Source organism: Protopterus annectens, chromosome 2.part1 (genome assembly GCF_019279795.1).
Source record: "Protopterus annectens isolate FY-2018-M chromosome 2.part1, PAN1.0, whole genome shotgun sequence".
Taxonomy (NCBI): domain Eukaryota; kingdom Metazoa; phylum Chordata; order Ceratodontiformes; family Protopteridae; genus Protopterus; species Protopterus annectens.
Window position 1 is genome coordinate 1792270746 of NC_056729.1, and position 24985 is coordinate 1792295730.

At 42.7% G+C, this 24985-nt stretch overlaps 1 protein-coding gene across 2 annotated transcripts in view; it reads right to left on the reverse strand.

Annotated features, from left to right (window-relative positions):
- Positions 1–24985, reverse strand: part of MTOR (mechanistic target of rapamycin kinase) — a 4577509-nt gene that overhangs the window by 4095317 nt on the left and 457207 nt on the right. For both annotated transcript variants that reach the window (XM_044063218.1, XM_044063219.1), the window contains exon 11: positions 4325–4569. In XM_044063218.1, coding sequence (XP_043919153.1) covers positions 4325–4569 — 245 coding nt within the window. The remainder of the gene's footprint in view (positions 1–4324; positions 4570–24985) is intronic.

Here is a 24985-nt window from a genome sequence, read left to right on the forward strand (position 1 = left end):
GTTCAAATATATGTGAGAGATGCAACTATTTAGCCAAACTGGAGGCTGAGCTCTCTCATCTCAAAACTGGTGTAACCAGTCAGGAGGAGAAGGTAACCTCACACAACACAATTCCAGTATCACATAGTCCCACCACATCAGCGAACCAAACACATAAACACACAAAACATACTCGAGGCTCTAAATAAAAATCTACCTAAGCAACAGAGACCTCCAAAGCAGACATCCAAGCAAACGCTACCTCAAAACAAAACACACACAACACATAACCCACAAAGTCAGTGTGCCAAGCAGCCACAGCCCTTAAGGCTGAATAACACACATGATACTCTTGTTATAGGTGACTCTATTGTCAGACACACTGACGTCCCGCTCACCAGACTGAATAAAGAGAAGGTCACAGTGAGCTGCCTGTCGGGCGCTAGGATCCGCCACATAACGCAAGCACTCAGGTCACTCCAAAGCAAATACAAATATGACTCAGTCATTGTACATGCTGGTGTGAATGACCTGAGACGTACCTCCCTGCACTACATGATAAGAGACATAGAGGAGCTCTCTGATCATGTAGCCCAGGCTGGTATGACCCTGACCTTGAGCAGCATCTTACCCTCACCTAGAATGATGCCACAGTACAAAGACAAAATGATCGATTTTAACAATTGGCTAAAATTTTGGTGTCATTCAAAGGGATCCAGTGTCTGTCAGCCTGGGATGACATGCTCGACAAGCCACGTTGCTTCGCTAGGGACGGCTTGCACCTGTCACCACTGGGCTTTCGGATATTGGCAAAGGCTCTTGCCACCCCATAGTGCCATTTTTAGGCAAGGCTCAAAAGTCAAACCCACCCCCATAGACAGCACAAGGAACAAGAAACTAAGGGTAATGCTGCTAAACGCCAGAAGTCTTAACCTCAAGATGCATGCACGCTCTCCTCAGTATGGAGAACATCGATATCTGTGCAGTGACAGAAACCTGGTTCAAGGCTCCAGAGAGCACCCCAGCACTACCAGGCTATACCTCATATCATGCTTTTCGGCCCCAAACCCAGACCGAACCACAAAAGGAGGGAGTTTCCATATTTATCAAGGATATCCACACCTCCAGGTTAGTGGCATTGCAGTATCGGAGACCATCCATGTGCAACTAACAGTGGGCAAGACTGCTTTTCAGTTTATAGCATCCTACAGACCACCCTCTCAAAGTCAGGAATCCCATTCGCTTTCCTGAAAACATTGGAGAACATGAAGATCTCTCGAACACCATTATATTGGGCGACTTCAACTACCCAAACATTGACTGGAAGCACTACTCAAGCCCCAGCACCTTAGCCCAAAGATTCCTGGAAATTATAAACTCAAATGCTATGGAACAACTAGTCACCACTCCCACAAGAGGGGACAACATACTAGACCTGATCATTACCAACATGGGGACTCTATGCTCCACACCAGAAGTATATCCCTCATTGGTAAGATCAGACCATAAATTAATTTCACTGGATGTCAACATCCCGACCCCACCCGCAGCACAGAAAACCACAGTGAAAAACTTCTCAAAAGCGAACTTCTCACTTCTCAAAACCGAAGTGGAATCCTTCAAGGCCCCAGGGACAGTGGAAACTACAGCCCAAACTGCAGAATCCTATATAAATGCATTCTACGGACATCTCCAGGAATGCATGGATCATGCTATCCCAAACAAAACCAAGACCCAATCATCCAAAGGCAGGCGTCCAGTCTGGTGGACCCCTGCCATAAATAAACTGTACAACAGAAGGAGGAAGCTACTACCATGATAGAGCAAAATCCCTAATAGGGAAGGCATCTCTGATCAGTACTAGCAAAAAATTACAATCCCTCATAAAATCCTCCAAGGCCAGCTTGAGAGAAAAATTGCACAGGACACCAAAGACAATCATAAGGCTTTTTCAGTTATGTTAGAAACCTGGGATGCAACTCCCAGACTTGTTCTGAGTTGATTCTAAATGAAAAATACACTGAACCCACAGACATCGCCAATATCCTGGGAGACAGGTTCAGTGCAAACTTCTCCCCTCCCCCAAAAGAGCAAATATCTATCCCGGCAGAGGGCTGCCTCCCAAACATCTCAGATGCTCAGGTGAAGGCTGCCCTCTCCAAAGCAAAACACTGCTTCCATGGGACCAGATGGCGTCCCAGGTTTAGGCCCTACATGAACTACAAGAGGAACTAATCCCTCAAATAAAACAGCTATACAATCTCAGCCTCACTACAGGATATGTGCCCACAGAATGGCGTACAGCAACAGTGGTCTCACTCCACAAAGGTGGAGCATCTACGGACACTGGAAACTATCGCCCCATAAGCCTGACTAGCTTAGTCTGCAAGGCTATGGAGAGGATCATCATGGAGCTCATAAACAAAGACATTGGGGACCTACAGACACTAGATCCTACCCAGTTCGGCTTTGTCAAGGGCAGATCCTGCCTTTTGAACCTGGTTGACTTCTTTGAAACAGTCACCAAAGCCATAGATGAAGGGAGGTAGTCCACACAGCCTATCTGGACCTTGCAAAGGCATTTGACACAATACCCCACTCGGGCATCATAGATCAGCTATCCAGCTTAAATATAAACCCCTATGTCACAAGATGGGTGCAAACTGGCTCAAAGACAGAACCCACAGAGTGAGAGTTGCTGGAGCCATGTCAGACTCAAAACCGGTCACAAGCGGCGTCCCACAGGGTTCTGTCCTGGGACCACTCTTGTTCGGTATATACTTTTCCGAGGTACAGGCAAACGTGGAGGACTATGGCTCACCAAGTTCGCAGACGACTGCAAACTGGGCGCCATAATCAACTCTCCAGCTGACACAAACATCCTTCAAAAGGTCTCACAGAGACAGATAACTGGTGCCAGTGCCATGGTTTAAAGCTAAATGCCAAAAAATGTATAGTCATACCCTTTGGCAAAAGCAATGTGCCCACAAATTACCACATAGGCGGAAACCCATTAAGTACAGAGAAAGTTATTAGGGACCTGGGGACCCAAGTTGATAGCAATCTCTCCTTTGAAAACCACATTGCCAAAGTGGTTAGAAAGACCTTCTACATAGCCCACCTCATCACGAAGGGTTTCACATCTACATCAAGAGAGGTAATCGTGCCCCTTTATTCATCCCTCATCAGGCCCATCATAGAATACAATGCCCCTTTTGGGATGTACCTTACCCGACACCTGCAGCAATTAGAAAGACCCCAAAAGTATCTCACCAAGAGGATCAAGGGTCTCAAACAGATGCCATATACTGCTCGGTTAAAAAAACTCCAGCTCTACTCAGTTGCATACCGCCTACTTCGAGGCGATCTATGCTTGACATACAAAGCTTTGTCAAATCCAGAATTAATGGACATGCTCCACCTCAGTAAATCTAAATCCCTTAGAGCCACATGCTCGAGGGACTTGAACCTCAGCACAGAAATAAATAGAACTTGCTGGAGGGACAGGTTCATAACCCAGAGGCTCCCTTCGCTCTGGAATAGAATTCCAGTTCATGTGAGGCAGAGCACCTCACTGAATCTCTTCAAGAAGAATCTCGATAAGTGGATGGGGGATCGTAGGTTTGTCCCAGGGATTACTCCTGTGTCACTATTAGACAGAGGCACAGTAAACTAAACCTTAAAAAGGGCACAGTATACTCAAATCAAGGGGTGGCGTAAGCCATACAGAATCGGGCTAGGCTTATAATTGCCCCAAGGCAGATAGCCTAGTATGAACCTATGAACCTAAGAAAATAAGCAACAAGTTAGCAAAATGGACAAAAGAATGTAGGGATGGGGTTTAAGGCAAAGTAGTCATGTGTAAACCAGAAGCAAAATGTGAGAGAGAGTGTATAGAATTATTGCATGGATACAATGCACTGCCATGGGGTAGGCTGTAGCAAACATGGATGTCAGGAAAGTGGACATTTGAGATAGACTCAAGAAATAAAAGAAAGGGTGGGCAGGACCCTGAAATGCACTGCACTAAGCAGAGCAACAATAAGAATCAACCAATAAGCTGAGAATGTCATAGACAGATGAAACAAAGGATCAAAGACAGGGAAGAATAAGCAAAGCTGCTTAGAAACTAGCTGTAACGATGGGACAACATGACCACGTATCTTATTCTACCTTTCTTTTCATATGAACGCATTTCAGGAGAACCAATCCACAGAATCATGCAACCTGCACAGTTCTGAAGCTCATCTGAATTAAACATTCCCACAAGTCAGCTGAAGATGAAACTTTGAAGTTTCTAATTACATGCAAATGTCTGAGAACGTCATATGTACAGTATTTTTACCTTCAAATTCAAAGCTTCCCAAGGTTCGGAGTGCTAATGTGATGCTGCCTATGTCACTAGCTTCTGGAATATTGGTTAGACTTGGGGAAGACAGCTGGTGAGAGAAGCCCTTGGGCATCCCAGGATGTCGAAGTGGTTTGTGCATCAAGACAAGAGAGAGCATCTTCAGTAATCCATCCTGGATATCTTTTTTCAAGGCTGGGATCTGGCGGCTCAGATCATACAGTACTGCTGTCAGTGCAGGGCTGCAAACAAAAAATAAATACATACATAAAGTGAACAAAGTTTATCTAGATTTTGGGGTGCCAACTGCAATATCAGTATGTTTTTTCAACTGAACCTAACACCAGTAATTTCCTAGTATAGATTATCTGCATAGTGAGAAACAAAGAAAAAAAAAAAATCTATGTGCATCAACATATTTGCTTGCTGCTGCTGCCTTATGACAATAGGTAGCACTTTACAAAAAAAAAAAAAAAAATCAATGAAAAATTTACACATTTCAATATTATGCAGAACTATTTGAAAGTTCAGTATCTCTCAAACCTAATAGAAAAACACAATTAATAATTACTTCATCCCAGGAGCACACAAATAACAAATGAAAACTTGACTTGAACAACATAAGAATAAGTGAATTCTACAGCTATTCAAAAATTCAGCTGATAGGCCATGAACTATGTAGAACATTTTGTTTCTAATGCATTAAAACACTAAAGTCACTTAAAAAAACAACTTAGATAAAATAAGATTTTCTTCCACGTCTTTTCTGTGGTTTCTTTTGTAATTTTCTGATCACCACCCGTTTTGCTCACTAGTGAAAAGGAGTTCCAAATACCAGGACATTTCTACAGGGTTGTGAAAGTGTGCAAAACTATCAAATATGCCTAACTGGTGTTAGAACCTCCAAGCTGATGAAATTCATAACAGAAAAAGATGATTCAGGTGTTTTGCTACTAAGCAGTAACTAGAAGTTGTCCGTCAGAACAAAGGATTGAGGCTGTGAGCTGTTAATAAGCTGCTTCCTGTTTCCCCTCAGCTACTATTTGCCTGCCATGCAACTGTGAGCAAGTCTTCCGGGACACCCCTGAAAAGGGACACTTGCATCCGGGTAGGCTTACCTAGTCAACAAATAAATAAAATAAAAAATATATAACTTCTGACTTGAATATTTTTAATAACATTTCTAAATAAAACAGTCATGCCAGTATTTACTTGTTAATCAGTTAAGCCCACCAGCGGACACAAGTGCCCCTTTTAAATGGCAACAAGAGCAATATCTGGTCAAGATGACTTGCTTCACAGTAGCAGAGTAAGCAATGGAGACAGAATCAATCATGAACAACAGGAAGCAGTTTATTAACAACTCAGTCTTTATCTTCTGCACTAATAGCCAGATTATTAAAACTGATGAAATTATACTATCATAAGTTCATAGTTAAGTACTAGGCTAGCTGCCCTTTTTAAGGGACTTTTTAAGCCTAGCCAATTTCCCTCAGTGAGAATCAAACCTTAAACCTCACTTAGATGACTGGTACATTTTCCAAATTATGTTTATAGCATCTAACAGTAATTAGTTATGGTCTTCTGAAAGGTGGGCCTGTATGTAACCAAGACTGTGCCAAGGATAAATCTGAATATTTCCTGGTACAAGTAAATAAATAAAAGTTATGCACTTGCCATAACATTAAATGTGTAGAATCAGGAACATCTTCCTCTACCTGTAGGACTTAAGGCCAGCAGGACTCTGGCAGCACAGCACCTAAAACTTTCACAGGCCATGAAATTCCTACCCTTTTCACACAGTTGTGTGTGCAATGACCCCTCTCCAGATCTAAGTTTGCCTGTAGATGTCAGATCACAAGAAGAGAAGAAACCAAGGAAGAAGACAAAATCCCTCCAAAACAACTTTCAAACTCCTAGAAACTCAACAACAAAACTAGGCCAATTCAAGAAGACAAGACTCTAATTATGGATCAAAAGGAGCATGGTCTTACTTTAATTAGCAGGGAAACAGTGTCCTCCACTGACCCTAAGCCCTAATGATCAGCCCCTCATAGAAAGAATATAGGAAGGAAGTGATGGAACAAGCCTGGCATGACCTAAATTAATCTGTCAAAAAAGAACCAAAAAAAAAAAACACTAAGGTACTAAGTGACATCTAAGGACTGGATTGTGTATGTCCCTCAATGACTGCACCACAGGAGGTGAACAGAGCAACAGCTACCTCCGAATAATGGGAAATAAACTGCTAGAGATGCAAAGCCATTTGATCTGGACCAACTAAGAAATAAATAGGTAAACCAAACAAGGTAGAACACAAACTTTAGGCTCCACCAGCCTTCACTCCTTGGTGGAATTCCTGAAAAAAGGAAAGCGCATCCTAGATACAAGCATGAATATGTTTGAAGTCTCCGCCTAGAACTTCACCTCTGACTGGAGGCACTTTTGAGGAGATCAAATTCGAATTATCAAGAAAAAGAAGAACCAGGAAGAAGAGTATTGTGCAACCATGATACCTGACTTGAGGTTTCTATATGTTGTGGCCTACTAAGAATGCAACAAATGCCAAACTATGAGGTCCCATTGCAGCAGGAGGGGAGACGGACCTTGCAGGATATCTCATTTAAAGATAAGAAACACATTCAATTAAACTGAAAGGAAAGGACTGTATGGAAGTAACAACCTTTGCTGTAGGTACTAAACTACATCAGTGGCCATGAAGACGGGCTGGAACACCTTGGGTCAAAGTAGTAATACGATAAGTATTCTTCTGAATACCATGGCACTGGAACCATGGAATCTGAATGTGTAGCTGTTGTTTAAAGGTGGCAGTATGAACAGGATGATCAAGCAGTGTCAACTCCATGTGTAGTGAAATAAAAAAAAATTCTTTCATTCTTCCTCAACTGATGGAACCAAGGGATCAGATATGAACCTGACTCGGCCATTGCTAAAGCTTGTGGCAACAAAAAAACTCTCAAGCTTCTCTTACCTATAATGCACCAACCCTAATTACCTCATATCTTGTTTGCTGGCTTAGTAAAAAGTAAAAGATGGAAATTATTATGGAGAGGCTATATCTGGAGGTTATATAAATATAAGGACACATAAGGTCCGCTAGGCACTCATTCTTCCAGAAGCCTTAAGGAGGGGGGTTGGTAGATGGGGCATTGAGGAAGAAGGAAAATGGACAACACAGTTGGAACGTTATGGTGAGTACATAACGTCTTTATCTGACTATGACAAGTTTCATTCTGTCCTCAAATGACGGCACTGAGTCCCCAGTTACCTAATTTTCAGGACGGACTTAAGGAAGGATATTTCTGAGCACCATAGAACCAAAAGATGCCATTCCTCTGGAGACTAGATCTAATTTGTAATGAGTAAGAAAGGTATGGGGAGTAGCCCAAGTAGCTGCTGCAAAAATGTCATCTATGGACACTCTGGACTGAAAAACTAAGGAAGTTGCTATGGATCTGGTGGAATGGGCTTGAACAGGTTTGTCAGAGCAATGCCCAATTTGTTATACACTAAGGAAATGCAATTTGTTATCCATCTAGGTAAAGTAACTTTGGCAACTGGTTTACCCAATGTTGGTTATGCATATGAAACAACTGACCAGATTTTCTGATTTTTTTTTGTCCGATGTAAGTAAAAACGTAACTGTCTATGGATATCCAATAAATGTAATACGTATTCGTCTTTGTTAAAATTTTGGGAAAGAATAATGGAAAATCAATCTACTGATTTATGTTGGATTCTGATACCACCTTAGGAAGAAATGATGGGCTGGTACACAAGGTAACTCTGCCTTTATGGAAAATCAAGTACTGGGGTTTTGAACACAATGCTTGGATCGCTGCAGTTCTTCTGGCCGAGGTAATGGCCACTAAGAAAATTGTCTTCCATACAAGATATATGAGTTCACATGTAGCTGAGGGTTCAAAGGGAGACTGTGTAAGAGACTGCAGCACAAGGTTTAGGTTCCAAAGGGGGGAATAGGATCTTTAAGGGGGGAGGCTTAAGAGTAGAGTGCCTTTCAAAAAAAGCTTTGCTCAGTTTATGGAACACTACAGAAAAAGCATTCTTCCAACATGAAAATTTGAAATAGCAGCTAATTGTACTTTAACAGTAGAATAACTATCTTCTTCTTCAAAAAGATTCGCTAGAACCTTAAGCTGGTTCCAAAGCTACTTATCAGGCCGTCAGCAGGCAGTTCAATGACAAAAGGAACTTTCCTCTCTACTCCCAGTTTTATTAGGGGTTTCTCATGGCTCCATCCTTGGCCCCTTACTATTCTCCACTTTCACAAATAATCTTCATACTTCTACACAACATGCCTCAATTATTCAATAAGCAGATGATTCCACATTAATCTGTGCAACACCTTCACTCTAGAAACTCCAGTCTTTAACCCAAGATTCCTTCATATCTGCTGAGAAATGGCTCACAGACTCACAACTAATACTGAACCCTAACAAAAAACAACTCATGATCTTCCACCCTACTAGACACACTACAGACACCCGTCCATTTACTATCACATCCCATAATAACACTATAATCTCCTCTGTTACACACACCAAACTATTGGGAGTACATATTGACTGCAACTTGAAATTTGATATCCACATTTCCTTGACTGTTAAGTTCACAAAAAACTGGCATGTTCTACAGAAACAAACCTTTTCTCACAAAAAACACTAAGACCACATGAGCACATAAGCACCTTGTCTCAACTCTCCTCTATGCCTCTCCAATCCTAATTAATCTCAGAAAAACAGATTTAACAAAACTAGAGTCATGTTACAAAAAAACTGATACCCCCTACAGGCATCATCACTGTCTAGCGTTAAAGCGGCTCAACTGGCAGGAACTTCCCCAGCTTCTCCCTCACAACCAACTTGCATTACCCCACAAAATTATATACCATCCAGATAAAACTTCATCACTTCAAAATCTACTAAAACCCAATACTAGCAACAGGGTACTAAGATCAAATAATAAACCCCTTCTCAAAGTAACTAAAACAAACAATGCAGCAGGAGCATCTCTCTTTTTACATTGCCAAAAAATGGAATTCACTTCCCATCAACATAGCATCTAATAAAGCCTTAGTACACTTCAAAAGTTCACTAAAGACGTACCTGACAGAAACATGTCTCTGTAACTGTGTCAGCTCTGGCTAGATTAAAGCCCATCTCCTCTCTATAAACCAATTGCTATCTTACGTCTAGCTAATATAGCTACTTTCATATCAGCCTCATTAAGTCTGTTTGAATATTCCAACAAAACTGCAAACAGCTTCTCTATCCTTAAGTGTCCTTCTTTTAACTGACTCTGCTCTATTACAAACTTATTCTCTATACAGGTTGCCACTGTTTTTGTTGTAATTTAATAAACATTGTCACTTGCTTTCTTCTATATTTTAATAATGTTTAAATGTATTGTCAAACTCTATAAACCAATTGCTATCTTACGTCTAGCTAATATAGCTACTTTCATATCAGCCTCATTAAGTCTGTTTGAATATTCCAACAAAACTGCAAACAGCTTCTCTATCCTTAAGTGTCCTTCTTTTAACTGACTCTGCTCTATTACAAACTTATTCTCTATACAGGTTGCCACTGTTTTTGTTGTAATTTAATAAACATTGTCACTTGCTTTCTTCTATATTTTAATAATGTTTAAATGTATTGTCAAACTCATGTTCAAATGTAATGTGTCTTCATTATGGAGCTTTTCTCTCTGTGCCTCCGCAGAAAAAGGACATGTGTGCAGTTGGACTTTCCCAGTAAACAAATGTAAAATAAATAAATATATAGAAATTTCAAGATATTATGAATGGGAGCTGCGAAAAGTTCAATATTATGTTTTTGAGCCCAAAACACAAATCTCTTCAATTTGCTGGAGTGTAGTTTTTTTTTTTTTTTTTTATTTAACATTTGTTTACCGGTCAAGTCCAACTTGGAACGAAGCCAACTTTCAGAGGAGGCCCGGGGGAGAAACGCTTCAGACACATGTCCTTGTACATGGGAGGTAACCAGAGCACCCGGAGGAAACCCACACAAATGCAGGGAGGACATGCAGACTCCACACCAGAAGGCACCCCAGCAAAGAGTCAAACTGGAGAACCTCTTGCTGTGAGGCTACAACGCTACCGCTGTACCACTACGCCATCCTGGTTTCCTGGTGGATGGTTTATGGAAGGACAAAAGAATATGACAGACAGGAGAAGAGAGCATAGGTTGTCTGGCTATTAATGGAACTCACGAAACCAGGCAGGCAGCCTGAGGTTCACTATATCTGGATGCATCACATCTGTTGGGTTAGACAGGAGGTCCAGAGTTGGATCCAGAAATCAAGGTGGTTGAATCAGGTGAGGCCAAAGGAAAGGAAACCAAATTTGTTGAGGCCAATAAGGAGCAAAGAGGATGACCTTGCTCTTCAACCATGCAGCTTTCTGAAGAAATTTGGGTATTAAAAGGAGTTGGAGGATACGCATTAAGGAGACCGGGGGTGCCAATTATGAAGTAAAGCATCCCTCTGGGATTCCCCCTAGGTGGGGATTAGGGTAAAGTAGCTGATGTATTTGTTGTTCTGAGGGGATGCAAACAGATCGCAGCAAAGCTGGCCCCACTGTCACAAGACTGTCCTTGCAACATTTTTGTTGAGAGACCACTTGTGAAGTAGAAGAATGCACCTGCTCAATTTGTCTACTATCACGCTGGACTTCCCCAGAATGTGTGTTATTAAAAGAAAGAGGTTGGAAGAGACCCACCGGCCCACTCCGAGAGCTTCTTGACATAATAGGTAGAATTTCGTTCCCCCTGCTTGCTGATGTACCAGACGACTGACATGTCCGACTGCACTGCAATTGTCCCCAAAGGGACAGCATTCTGAAATACCTGCAATGCCTAACAGCACTGCTCTCATCTCCAAAACATTTATATGCAAATTGGCCTCTTCGGGGAACAAGGTGCCTTGGACAGTCTTTCACAGATAATGTCACCCCTCCCCCAGATGGGAAGTGTTCATGGTCACTATAGCTTTAGGCTGAGGGGAAATGAACAGATGACCCTGTAGAACCAACTCTGAATTAATATATTATTTCAGATCTCTCTTGTAAATGTGAGTGATTCATATCTTATAAGACATTGGAACATTGGTTGATAAAGAACTGACCATTGATTAGCCAACATCCATTGTACAATTCTCATGTAAAACCTGGCAAGTGGTACTAAATTTACTGCTGTTGCCATCAATCCCAGAGTCTGAAAGACCAGTCGGGCTAAAATTGAAGCATTGCATATTATCTTATCCACTTGAACTCTTATGGGCTGAACTCACAATAATGGAAGGGAAGCAATGACTGTCTTTGTATTGAGAATGGCTCCTATAAACTCTAAAGTTTGAATCAGTTCCAGATGGGATTTACCATAGTTTCTGGTAATCCCCAGACGAGAGCAAGCCTGGAGAACCTGATCTCTTGCACATATGAGTTGATGTCTGGTTGGCGCAGTAATGAGCCAGTCATCTAGATATGGAAACACCCGGAATCTTTGCAGTCTGAGGTCAGCTGTTACTACTGCTATGCACTTGGTAAACACCCTGGGGGCTGTGGCGAGTCCAAAGGGCAGTACTCTGAATTGATAATGATTGGCTCCCAGCCTGAAGCGTAAGTACATTCTGAACAGTCTGTTCATATTTATGTGATAACACACATCCTGAAGCTCTATAGAGCACATCCAGTCGTCCTTGCCCAAAAATGGGAGAATGGACTGAACCATGACCATCCGAACCCTGGTTCTTCGAACTGTCTTCTTTAGATCCGAGAGGTCCAGTATCGGTCTTCAGTCCCGTTTTATTTGGCACTAAAAAAGAACTTGAGTAAGTTCCAGATTCTATTTGGTCTAGTCGGACCTTTTGGATGACTTTTCTTTTCTAGCAGCTTTTGTATTTGAATTACTGCTTGTACCCTCTCACTGGGTGGAATATCAGGGATTTTCTTTGGGATTGGGGGAGAAAGGGAAATGGGTATAATATATAATCTTGAAATGATCCTCTGCACCCAAGTATCTTTTGTTGCACCTAGCCAGGCTCTACGGTGCAGGGATAAGCATCCCCCAACTGTCTCCAGAGGTGGAAAATCGGGCCACCTTTTAGGAGCACTGGAAGAGTCTGTCAAAGAAAGATTCTCTGGAACCCTGGTTTTGCGGTCCTCCTCTGCATCGGGAGTGTCTTCGTCCACTGGAGTTCCCTCCTCTGCCTCTGAGGGGAACCCCCTCCACGTGCATCTTGAAAAGGACCCTGAGACTTCTTGAACCACATTTTTCAACCACCTTGTCAATTCTTGGAAAAGGTTCTTTGAGGAGTCGAAAAAAAACATCCAAGGCAGCTGGTATTTCCATCATTTTCACACCTGGACAAAGTTTCTTTAACCTTCGGGCCAAATGAAAAGGGTAGCCATCAAAGGCAGCATTGACAAAGGAAGACTTGAAAGGCCCTGCAAACTCGGAGAGGGACACCCAGACATGTCTCCTGATGGAAACACCTGAACTTGCTGTCCTTGACGTTCCTTCCACTATATGTGAAATCAACCTCATGGATTAATCAGATATAGACTGTAGGACTGTCAGTTGAGAAGTAACCAATGCCTGAATTTCATCAGAAACTGCACCTGAGAGGGTGTTTGATAATTCCTTGATCAAATCCCTCTGAAGCCTAGTAAAGTGTGCCAAATAATTCAGCGACCTCAAGGCTAAGGTCAGTGAAGCATAAATATGCTTCCCAAATCTGTCCATTGCTCGTGACTCCCTATTGGGGGGATGGACAGTGGAACTTTCCTCTGCTAGTTCCTTGGTGTCTGCCGCAATGACCATGGCATCAACAAGAACTCCCTTCCCTCAAACTGTATATCCGCCGCTGGTGGCATTACCCTGTCTGTTCTCTGAGGAATGGGATCTATGGTGTTAGGGTCCTTTCACACCTGCCATGAGATCAAGCCAATCATCAGCAAGTAGCGTCATCCAAGGGTAGTGGGTCCAGTACCAAAAGGCTCTAGGAGAATAGATTCCTTAAGATGCAGGGTTGTTGGACATCCAACCACCTCTATGCTTAAGGATTTCATAGGATCATATGGGTGACTTCAACTACCCCTCCATTAACTGGGAAAACTACTGGGATTCATTAATTCCAATGCCCTGGACTAGTAGCAACATCCTTGACCTTGTCATTACTAACAGGGACGACTGTTGCTCTTTACCAATAGTCAACTCCTCCCTGGTAGATCCGACCGCAAACTAATCTCCTTGGAAATCCACATCCCTCCCACCCCCCACCCCCGCAAAGGTAACCACCATGAAAAACTTCTTCAAAGCTAACTTTGGGCTCCTAAAAACAGAGGTGCTAATTTCATGGCACCCATGCAATTGGAGAAGAGCTACATGACCGCCAAATCATGCACTAATGCCCTGTACAAACACGTACACAAATGCATGGATCTCGCCATACCCAATAGAACCAAGACGCTCTCCTCCAAAAAAAGGAAGCCAATCTGGTGGTCCCCTGCCATAAACAAACTCTACAACAGGAGGAGGAAACTGATGTAAAATAAGGTGAAGACCCAAGAATCGAAAAACTCCCTTATCAGTCTCAACAAAAAATTGAGATCCCTCATTAAGTCCTCTAAAGCTAGCTATGAAAACAGAATTGCAGAAGATAGTAAAGACAACCAAAAGGCCTTCTACAGTTATGTAAAGAATCTCCATGGCAATACCCAGATTTGCTCAGAGCTGTTGCACAATAGCACCTCCTATACTGAGCCAACAAATATTGCCAATATACTGGCCAACAGATTCAATGACAACTTTACCCCCCCCCCCCAAAAAAAAGGACGAATCACAATACCAGTAGATTGCCAGGCACCCAAGTATTACTGCTGCACAGGTTACAACAGCACTGTCCAAGGCCAAGAATACAGCTTCTATGGGACCTGACAATATCCCTGGCTGTGTTCTACATGAACTACAGACTGAGCTGGCACCTCACCTGCGTGCTCTGTTCAATCACAGCCTCCCCTCAGGCTTTGTCCCCGAATGGCACACTGCTACTGTCAACCCTCTCCACAAAGGAGGAGGGACTACAGACCCTGGGAACTATCGCCCCATTACCCTGACAAGTCTGATATGCAAAGCTATGGAATGCATCATCATGGACCTAATAAACAATGATATAGGGAATCTCCAAACTCTGGATCCCACACACTTTGGTTTTGTGAAGGGTAGATCATGCCTGCTCAACCTGGTCGACTTCTTTGAGTCAGTCACCAGAGCTGTGGATGAAGGCAATGTGGTTCATACAGCCTACCTTGATCTGGCTAATGCTTTTGATACCATTACCCACTCACGAATTAGAAAAACTCACTAAGCTAGGCATCAACACCTGTATCACTAGGTGGGTTGCAAACTGGCTCACAGATAGAACCCACAGTGTGAAAGTAGCTGACTCCAAGTCAAACTGCTGACCAGTCACAAGTGGAGCCCCACAGGGTTCGGTCCTGGGTCCTTTCCTGTTTGGTATCTATTTCTCTGAAGTCCAAGCCAACACAAATGGACTCTGGCTGACAAAATTCGCAGATGATTACAAGTTGAGAGCCATAATTAACTCCCCAAGTGATGTTGACATCCTACAGCAAGGCCTCACTGAGACCAACAACTGGTGTCAGAACCATGGCCTTAAGCTCAATGCTAAAAAATGTGCTGTCTTCCTCTTTGGGAAAAACCTGGTTCCTATGAATTACCACATCAATGGTAGTCCGCTGAACACAGAAGGCTTCATAAGAGATCTTGGGAACACAGGTTGACAGCAACCTCTCTTTTGACCACCACATTGCCACTGTGGTCAGAAAGTCTTTCTATGTGGCACATCTCATTACTAAGGGTTTTGCATCCAGGAAGAAAGAAGTAATTGTCTCCCTCTACTCTTCCCTCATTAGGCCAATCATCGAGTACAATGCCCCATTTGGCATGTACCTCACTAGACACTTGCAACAACTGGAGAGGCCACAAACTACCTCATAAAGAGGATCCTAGGCCTTAAACACTTGTCCTACATGGACAGACTCAAAAAAACTCCAACTATTCTCTGTCTCATATCACCTACTTAAGAGGTGTGATCTCTGCTTGACTTATAAAGCCATGTCTGACCCAGCTCTGTTAGAAATGCTATATCTAAAGAAATCCCAATCCCGCCACACTACAAGCTCCAGAGACCTCAACTTCATTACCACAATCAACAGAACAAGTTGGAGGGACAGGTTCATAACTCAGAGACTGCCCATGCTATGGAATAGGCTTCCCATACATGTCAACTGGAGCGCCTCACTGGCCCTCTTCAACAGAAATCTTGGTGAGTGGATGGGAAATAGAAAATTCACCCCGGGGATCACTCCAGTGGCTCTACTCGACAGAGGGTCTGGGAACTAAGGTCGGGTGGCATGATGCCAGGGTAATTCTATGGGCTAGGCTTGTAAAAGGCTCCAGGGCCATTAGCCTAGTACACACCTATGAACCTATGAAGACCCAAGATTGCATTAAGTGATGACTGCCCATGTCCAGAAGGGTTGTGAGTGCTATCCCCGGTAAGAATTTACAGTGCCCCATCCACTTATCCAGGTTCCTCTTTAACAGTGTCATAAAGGTGCTCTGTTTCACAGGAACTGGTAACCTGTGCCAAACATGTGACAGTACTGGGAGTTAAATCTGTCCCTCTAGCATGTCCCATTTAAGTCACAGGCCATATTTAAGTCCCTGGAACAGGTAGCCCTAGACCCATTTGATTTACAGACATGCAGTAAGTTCATTAGGTTTGTGTCTTGGGCTGCTCTGCAGCCAGGCATAAGTCTCCCCTAAGAAGTCCATACGGTACCGAGAACAGTGGCAGGGATTTTAGTCGGTCTGTTTAAGGCACACGCTGGAGGCTCTTGATCTTCCTTGTTAGAAACCTTTGAGATCTCTCTAACTGCTGTAGGTGCTTAGTACAGTACATACTGAATGGGGCATTATACTCAATTACGGGCTGGATAAGTGCCGAGTATACGGGGTTATAACTTCTTTTGATCTTGAGGCGATGCTTTTACTAATCAAGGGAGTTAGGTGGAAAGCTTTCCTTACAAAGGTAGATATGTGGTGGTCGAAGTTAAGGTCACAGTCAACCTGTGATCCCAGGTCCATTACCACTTCATGGTTACTTAGGGTATTGTTATTGATTTGATAGTATGAAGGGACATTGTTTGTGCTGAAGAGAATGATGATGCATTTCTTTGCATTCATTGGTCTATGTGAGACCATCCTGGAGTATACTGACATCATTTGGGGATTCAATGACTGCACCTAGTTTGCAGTAGTCTGCAAACTTGGTCAGCCACAACCCTTTAGCTTTGACCTGAACTTCTGAGAAGTATATACCAAACAGTAGGGGGCCCAACACTGTCCCCTGTGGCATCCCACTGGTAACAATTCTGCTGGTTGATGTGCAGTCACCCACTTTGACAGTGTGTGCCCAGTTTGTGAGCCAGTTGGCAACCCGTCTTACAATAAAGGGGTTTGAATTTAGTTTGCTAAGTTTATTGGTAATGCCCGAATATGGGACTGTGTTGAAAGCCTTTGGCAAGTCGAAGTATGCTGTGTGCAAAGATATGCCCTCATCAATGGCCTTGGTCACACTTTCACAGAAATCCACCAGATTTAACAGGCTAGATAGGCCCTTCGCAAATTTGAATTAGATAGTATCCAGGGTTTGGAGGTCACCTACGTCTTTATTTATGAGGTCCATAATGATGCGTTCCATGGCCTTACAGATAAGGCTGGTCAAACTTATGGGTCTGTAATTCCCCAGGTCTGTTGCTAAGTCACCTCTGTGGAGGGCAATAACTGTAGCTGTTCTCCATTCCGAAGAAACAAAGCCTGTGGTTAGGCTATGACTGAAAAAGAATACTTAGTGGTGATGCTAGTTCATGTTTTAGCCTGTTCAGAAGGCAGCCTGGGATGTCATTTGGTCCCATAGAGGCCATGTTCGTTGTCTTAAACAGGGCTTTGAGGACCTGCTCTTCAGATATGTAAGGTGGGGGCAGAAGTTTGGAGAAGAGTTTGTTGTACATTAGGAGGGGATAAGGGAGTGAAATTTTCACCAAACTTATCCGCAAGCAGGTTTACTATCTCTGTGGGGTAAGTATGTGAGATACCACTGGTCACCAATTCTACACATGCTTGGGTCCTACCTTTTAGGTTATGTACATAGCTGTAAAAGGCCTTATAGTTATCCTTGGCAGTACTTGCTAGGTTTTTCTCAAAGAAGCTCTTGGAGGATTTGATAAGTTCTTATTTGCTTGTTAAGACTGAGGAGGATGTTTTTCCATTGGTAGGTATTTGTCTTTGTTTTCTTGGAGAGCAACTTTTTGGGTTTATTGTAGAGTTTGTTGATGCTGGAAGTCCTCCTTGGCAGCTTGATTTTACTTGGGGCTCTAATTTTGACTCTATCTGGTACAAAGTGATTGTACAAGGCTTTAGTGTTATCTTCTGCGTAGTTACCACTTTCAGCTTGGGGTGGGGTCTTGGAATGCATTTATACCTTCACCCAGAAGGGTACAGTTTGCATTGGTGAAGTTTTTTAGTCCGATTTCACCCTTTGTGAGTTCTGGTGTTAGTGTCAGTTCAAAGGTGACTGATTTGTGGTCAGTTTTAACTAATGAGGGTCCAACAACTAGAGCAGTGCACCTGCTTGACATGTTGGTGACAACCAGATCTAGAATGTTTTCCCTCATGTCGAGGTATGGACAATTTGCATTTGAATTCACAAAGTCGAGGAACTTTTGTGCTAGCGAGTTTGGGCTACAGTAGGTTTCCCAATTGATGGTGGGATAAATGAAATCTCCCATAGCCAGTGTGTTCTGTAAAATTTGGACTGTCCTCAGTTTGGTTAAGTAGGAATCATGGATGTCGTGACCCCATGGAGGGGGATCTATAACTGGCTAGGACTTGAATGAGGGGTCTTACTCACCATAACCTGGAGTAACTCCATGGAGTTGTTCAGTCTAACCAGACATTATGTTAATTTATCTCCAATATAGATTGAAACACCACCTCCTTTGGTTTTCATGCATTCATTTTATGGTATAAAAGGTGTAGGAGGCATTATAGCCTTGCAGGACCGGGGTACTCTCTGAGGCCTTAAACCAGATTTTTGTGGCTGCACAGACATCTACATCTTCTAGTGACAGAAGTGCTTCCAGGGAGTGCAGTTTTTGGTTTAAGCTCCTAGCATTTAGCAACATGACCCTTATTTTGTTCTGATTGGATAATTTTATGTCAGTAATGTTGCTTTTGAGACCTTGCCTACAAAAAGGCACTATGTGGGAGACAAAAGCCTTTGCCAGCAGCCAAAAGTCTAGGGGTGCCAGGTGCAGTCTCTGGCAAAGCAGCGAGGTTTGTTGACCATGGCTTCCTAGGCAGACAGGAACTGGATCCCCTTGGAATGACACCAAAAACTAAGTCAATTACTGAAAACAATCATTTTTTGTTTATACCGTGGCATCATTCTAGGTGAGGGTAGTATGCTGCTCAAAGTTACGGACATACTGAGAGCTCGACCATGTCTCTCATCATACAGTCCAGTGAGGTACATCTCAGGTCATTCATACCAACATGAACTGCAACAGGGTCGTAATGGTACTGATTGCTGAGAGACCTGAGTGCATGCGTGATTTGGCGAATCCTGGCACTGGACAGGCAGCAGACCGTGACTTTCTCCTTGTCCAATCTGGTGAACGGAACATCCATGTGTCTCACTATTGAGTCTCCAATGACAAGAAAACTTGGTTTTTGAGTGTTACGCTTTACAGGCTTGGTGGGTGAGACACTGGTGATGTTGTGTGTCATGGGTGCTGTGGAGACAATGTTATCTGTAGGAGACTTGTGTTTTGGAGATCTCTGGTGTTTCGGTAAGTTTTGTGAGAGAACCTCAGCATATGTGGATTTACATGTTTGATGCGTACTATGTGTATGAGTAGTGGTACAATGCGAATATGTAATGGGCAAGTTGACAACCTTCTCCATGTTATTGTTTTGAGTGAGAGACAGCAAGGATTCTAGAGTTTTGGTGTAAATAATTCTCTCTCACTCTGCACTAGACTACTGTGTTATTAGTAGAGGGTTGTCTGTGTACACGAGGCAATTGCTATATTGCCTCAAGGAACCCAAGATCCAAAGGAAACATCTTCAGGAGGTGATCTTGGGGAACCTTCGCCTTCATCGAAATCTGTCTCTTCAGTGATGGACTTCTCCAGAAGTCTAAATGTTTCCTCTTACATGACTTCTTCTTAGAGACCTCCTCAATGAAATGCTCTGGGGAGGTATCAGAAGAGGAGATTACAATTCCCTGAACTGGAGCCTGGGTTTATGGCACTGGCTGTCTTTGAGGAATGAGATGGTGAAGTTTTGAGCACCGAGACATCATGGCAAGAGTCTTGAGTTCCAAGGGGAGAAGTTCTGACTGAATTGCCGAGGCAGAAAATACTCTCTTCACAACCTTAAAAGCAGAGCATCAAGGGCAGAGACAGACCTTCGGATCCGACAAGACAAGCTTCTGAATTTTAGGTCTCCCCTGCTCCGAAGGCAAAACCCTGAGGTGAAAGCCGGAGCCGAGATATCCAGTGCCAAGGGTTTGAGGTGTAGAGATGGCTCCAAAAGCATCTGAGTAAAGCAACACCTCAGATCCGACAGGTAGACTATGGCTTCGGAAACTCTCCGGATCTGATGGAATCAGAGCCCTCAAAGAAGATCTCGGATCCAAGGATACAGTGGATCCTTGGATCTGAGCCAGAAAGATCCGGACGACTCGGATCCAAAAACTCTGAAGCTACAGGAGTTGGAGAAGGAAACTGTAACAGGGGAGTAGCAGATCATAGGATCATAAGAGGTTACTAGGCTAACGGCCCCAGGATCCTTACAAGCCTAGCCAAGTTCAACTCGTGTTCCCAAGGGTGTCTGGTTCAAGCAGACACTAAAATCGGCAACTATTGCCCCTTCCAAGAGGGAAACAGATGGAACCCCTGGGGTGATTTCCTGGTTACCCACCCAGCTGTCCAAACTACACTTAAATAGGGCCAATGAGGGGGCTTTGTTTAACATGAATAGGAAAGCTTGTTCCAAAGGAGGGCCAACATCTGTGAGACAAATCTGTCTCTCCAGCAAGTTCAGTTGATGTCACATACCAGATTAAGGTCCTTCGAGCCAGTGACCCATGTACAATTTGACTTGCAAATGTGCAGCATTTACATCAAAGCTGGGTCAGAGATTGCTCTATATGCATGGTACTGCCTCTGAGCAGTCATGATACAGAGGAAAGTGACAATGATTTCAGTCTGTCCATATAAGACAGATCTTGAAGACCCTGAATTTTCTTCGTAAGGAACCTTTGTGGTCTCTCCAATTGCTGCAGGTATTTGGAAAGGAACCTCTTTTTTCTGAAGGCAATGCCCTTACTTATGAGATGTGTAATACAAAAATGCCCTTCTTACCACTGTGAAGACATGGTGATTGAATTTAAAGCTGCTGTCAACTTATATGCCCAGATCTCTAACTACTGATTATGTGTTTAGGGTATTGTTACTGATGTGGTAGCTTGCAGGAACATCAGCCTTGCAGAAGGGGATGATAATGCATTTTTTTTTGCATTAAGTTTAAGATCATGGCTTTGGCATCAGTCATTAGTCTGTGTAAGACCTTCTTGCAGGATGTTGACATTGCCAGGGATTCAATAATCGTATCCAGTTAGCAGTCATCAGCAAACTTTGCCAGCCACAGTCCTTTAGTTTTAGCCTGTACTTCAGAGAAGTAGATTCCAAACAGTAGGGGTCCCAGAACCAATACCTGTGGAACACCACTACGTATGGGTCTGCTGGAGGAGGTGGAGTCCCCTATTTTGACAGTATGAGTTCTATCAGTGAGCCAGTTTGCAACCCACCTGACAATATATGTGCTGATACCCTGCTGGTTGAGTTCATCAATTATGCCTGAGTAGGGATTGTGTCAAAGGCCTTGGCTAAGTCTAGGTAGGCTGCGGTGCATAGATCTGCACTCGTCTAGGACTTTGGTGACTGTCTCGAAGAAGTCCAAGTTTAACCGGCATGAACTCTCCTTGACAAAGCCAAACTGGGTGGGGTCAAGCATTTGGAGACTTCTTAGATCTTTGTTAATAAGGTCCATGATGACTTGCTCCATGGCTTTGCAGATAAGGTTAGTCAGACTAATGGGTCTACAGTTCCCATGGTCCGTGGATTCACTCTCTTTGTGCAAAGAGATTACTGTAACTGTTTCCATTCAACTGGGACAAACTCCATGCTTAGGTTGTGATTGAAAAGCATGCTCAATGGTAATGCTAACTCCTGTTTTAACCAGTGTAAAACACAGCTCGGGATGTTGTTTGTCTGTTGTTGATGTTGTCTGATCCCATACAGGCCGTGTTTTTGGCCATGGAAAGGGCATTTAAGACCTGCTCCTCAGAGATACTAGGTGAAGGCAGGTGTTTGGGATGCTTTGGGGTACACATGGCAGGGACAGGGGAGTGAAGTTTTCACTGAGACTGACTGCCAGCAGGTTTGCTATATCCACAGGTTCTATATATGCAGTACCATTAACTACGAGTTCAGCTCAAACCTGGGCATTACCTTTGAGGTTAGGGATGTAACAAAAGAATGCGATGTGGTTATCCTTAGGTAGTTAAGCTAATTAGGATTTGTAGTTAGCTTTGGAAGACTTTACCAGGAGTCTTATTTGCTTGTTTAAGTTGAGGAAGGAGTGTTTTCAGTTTTGAGACCGTTCCTTCTTGCTCTTCGATAGCAATTTCTTTCTCCTAATGGCAGATGTCCAGCAGGCAGGTTTGTTTTCCCTTGAAGATCTTGATTCGCTTCTATCTGTGAGGCTTCTGGAAGAATGAGTGGAGCAAATGAAAGGCAATCTAGGTCTTTCCAAAAATGGGGAAGGTATCCTGTCAGGAACTGGATCCAGAGATGGAAAGTACCTTGTCCTGGGCAGTAATTTTGCAGGTTGACCTGGATCAGACAAAGTCGGATCTAAGAACTTTGACTTAGCAGATATTGGATCTGATAATGTTTTTTTGTCAAGTTCATGGCTTTTAGCCTCTTTCAGGTCTGGTGTTGAGACCAAATCCTTATGAGACCTCTTCTTCGAGGAGTCTGAAGCTGAGGAGGAGGAAGGTAGATTTGGAGAAGAGGATTTTTTGAGTTTTGTGGTTTTTGACTTAGTAGAGGAAGAAGCCTCCAATACAGCTTTTCCAAAGGATGAAAGAAGAACACCTTTTAGAATCACTTTATTTTTCCGCTGTACTAAAGCATGTGGGTTAAAAACCATCACATATAAAGCAATCTTCTTGCAAATGGTGAAGGCCTAAACAATAAACGCATAATGTGTGGGCATCAGATAGAGGCAACTTGTGCTCACACGTCATACATTTTTTAAATCCTGACTTTTTTCTGCCATAGTTAAGACAACACAACAGAATAGGAGAAATAAGCAGAAATGTTTTTCTTTTTTTAAAGAGGAAAGGGAGAGAGGGAAATAACTATGGCAAAAAAAAAAAAAGGAACTACGGCAGTGTTGTAAGGGGAAGAAAGATACTAATGACAGTATCCGAAAGGAACAGAAAATGTACTAAAGACAGAATACAGAATATGACAATGTAAGAAAATGTAAGAAACCACTGTAAATTTAAAAATGAATGGTAAGGGAAAAGATATAAACTGTTTTTTTAATATTTATTAAACTTATGTGCTGTACGCTCAAGACTGATGAAGGACCATGTCTCTTCCTTGAAGCAGAAAACGAGATCTAAGGTAATTCGGGTTGGTGCATTATGAGGTAGGGAGAAACTTGAGAGTTTTTTGGTTGCACAAGCTTTAGCAATGGCTAAGTTGGATTCAAGGGATTGGATCCAAACTCATCAGTTGAGGACAGAATGAAAACTGACATCATGAGATCTCTAAATATTAGCCCATCTGTGAATAACACCTGAGAGATTATATGTACAGCATTTGTAACATGAAGGGAGTGCTTGGCTTAATAAATGCAGAGGCATAAATAGATCAGACAGAGAGTTAGAAGCACAGAAGTTCACCACTACTGAGGGAAGTTGACAATGGAAGTTTGCTTCTAGCTCTCAGCCTAGTTGTTTATTCATCTGTATATAAATATGTGATTATACCAGGTATTCCATTGCCTTGCAGAAATAAGCATACTCTGTGTATAGATCCCACCCCATTTAGTACAGGAAGGAAGAATACCTCTCAACTGTCCAGATTTTCGCCTCATATTTTGGGTCTGTTCTTCATAAAATTTGTGTTTTTCTGGATTTTTGTGGCAAATCAGTAAGGATCAAATTCACTAAATAATGACAGGCATTACAGTTTCAGACTTCATGTCCTTCAGAAAATGCATGGTAAAACAAGACCTTCTACTCTAGCAACTTGCCAAGTTTCTAAGACCAATATTAAAAATCTGTCCCAGTTTTAGTGGCTTTGTCTCCCCATTATTTTTGTCTTTGTCCAGATGTTTTGTGCTAACAGGTTGAGAGCTATAGAAGGAAGGCAAGTGTTCTTGGATAAACTAAAGAATAGGTCAAAAGACTGAAAAGAGGCAGGTATAACTAGAATTCACCCACCTACAAAATAAAGCCTTCCTCCATAGAGAAGGAGAATTTGTTTTGGAAAACTATGTACAATATATGCCCCACAATAGGTCCTGGACAAAACTTAAGTAGAAACCACTGATGACATGATGGTAGGTTCATCTGTTACAAAAATAGCACCCTCTGTAACCAGAATACTTGAAAGAGACGGGTACAACTAGGGTCTACCTGCCTACAGAAAAAAAAAATGCAATGCAAAACCCATCCCACCTAGAAATAGTTTGTTTTGACACAGTAATAGCCAACAGAAAAGCAGTCTTCCATGACAAGTATTTAATTCAGCAGTAGCCGCGAGGCTCAAAAAGGTTGTAGTTAGAGTTTCCAACACAAAAACAAAATTCAAGAGTAGAGCTCAGGATTAAGGCTCGGGTTGCTTTGCCCCTCTAAGAAACTGCTTGAACAAACAACTGTGAAAAAACAATGGTGGGTCACAATCATAGTGAGCTGAAATTGCTGCAGCATGAATTAAATGGGAAGAGAGGACAAACCCTTCAATAATAACTCAGTAAGATATTGAAGAGCCACACAAATTTCCTTGTACTAGGTCTTCTAGCTTCCATAATCACATTTAAAAAAACTTGGAAAAGAAGTTGAGACCTGCTGTTAGATGAAGAGACTCCTTAGTAGTGGGTACCAGTGTTGCGAGGAGCCAATCTGGAGCTTTAAAATCATCCTTGGCTTGTCTTGTCTGACCTTTAAGAGCACCTTTGGAAGAGAAGAGGCAGAGGTGGAAAGGACATACCATGTGATTTTCCAAGTTCCCCATGACACTGTCAATTTCTGAAAACATGAAGATCATGACAGTTGTGTTGTCTGTTAGAATCAACACCACCCTGAAAAGAGTAACCTTTGAAAGCCATTAATGCAATGGACTGCTAACTAACATCTCCTTCATGT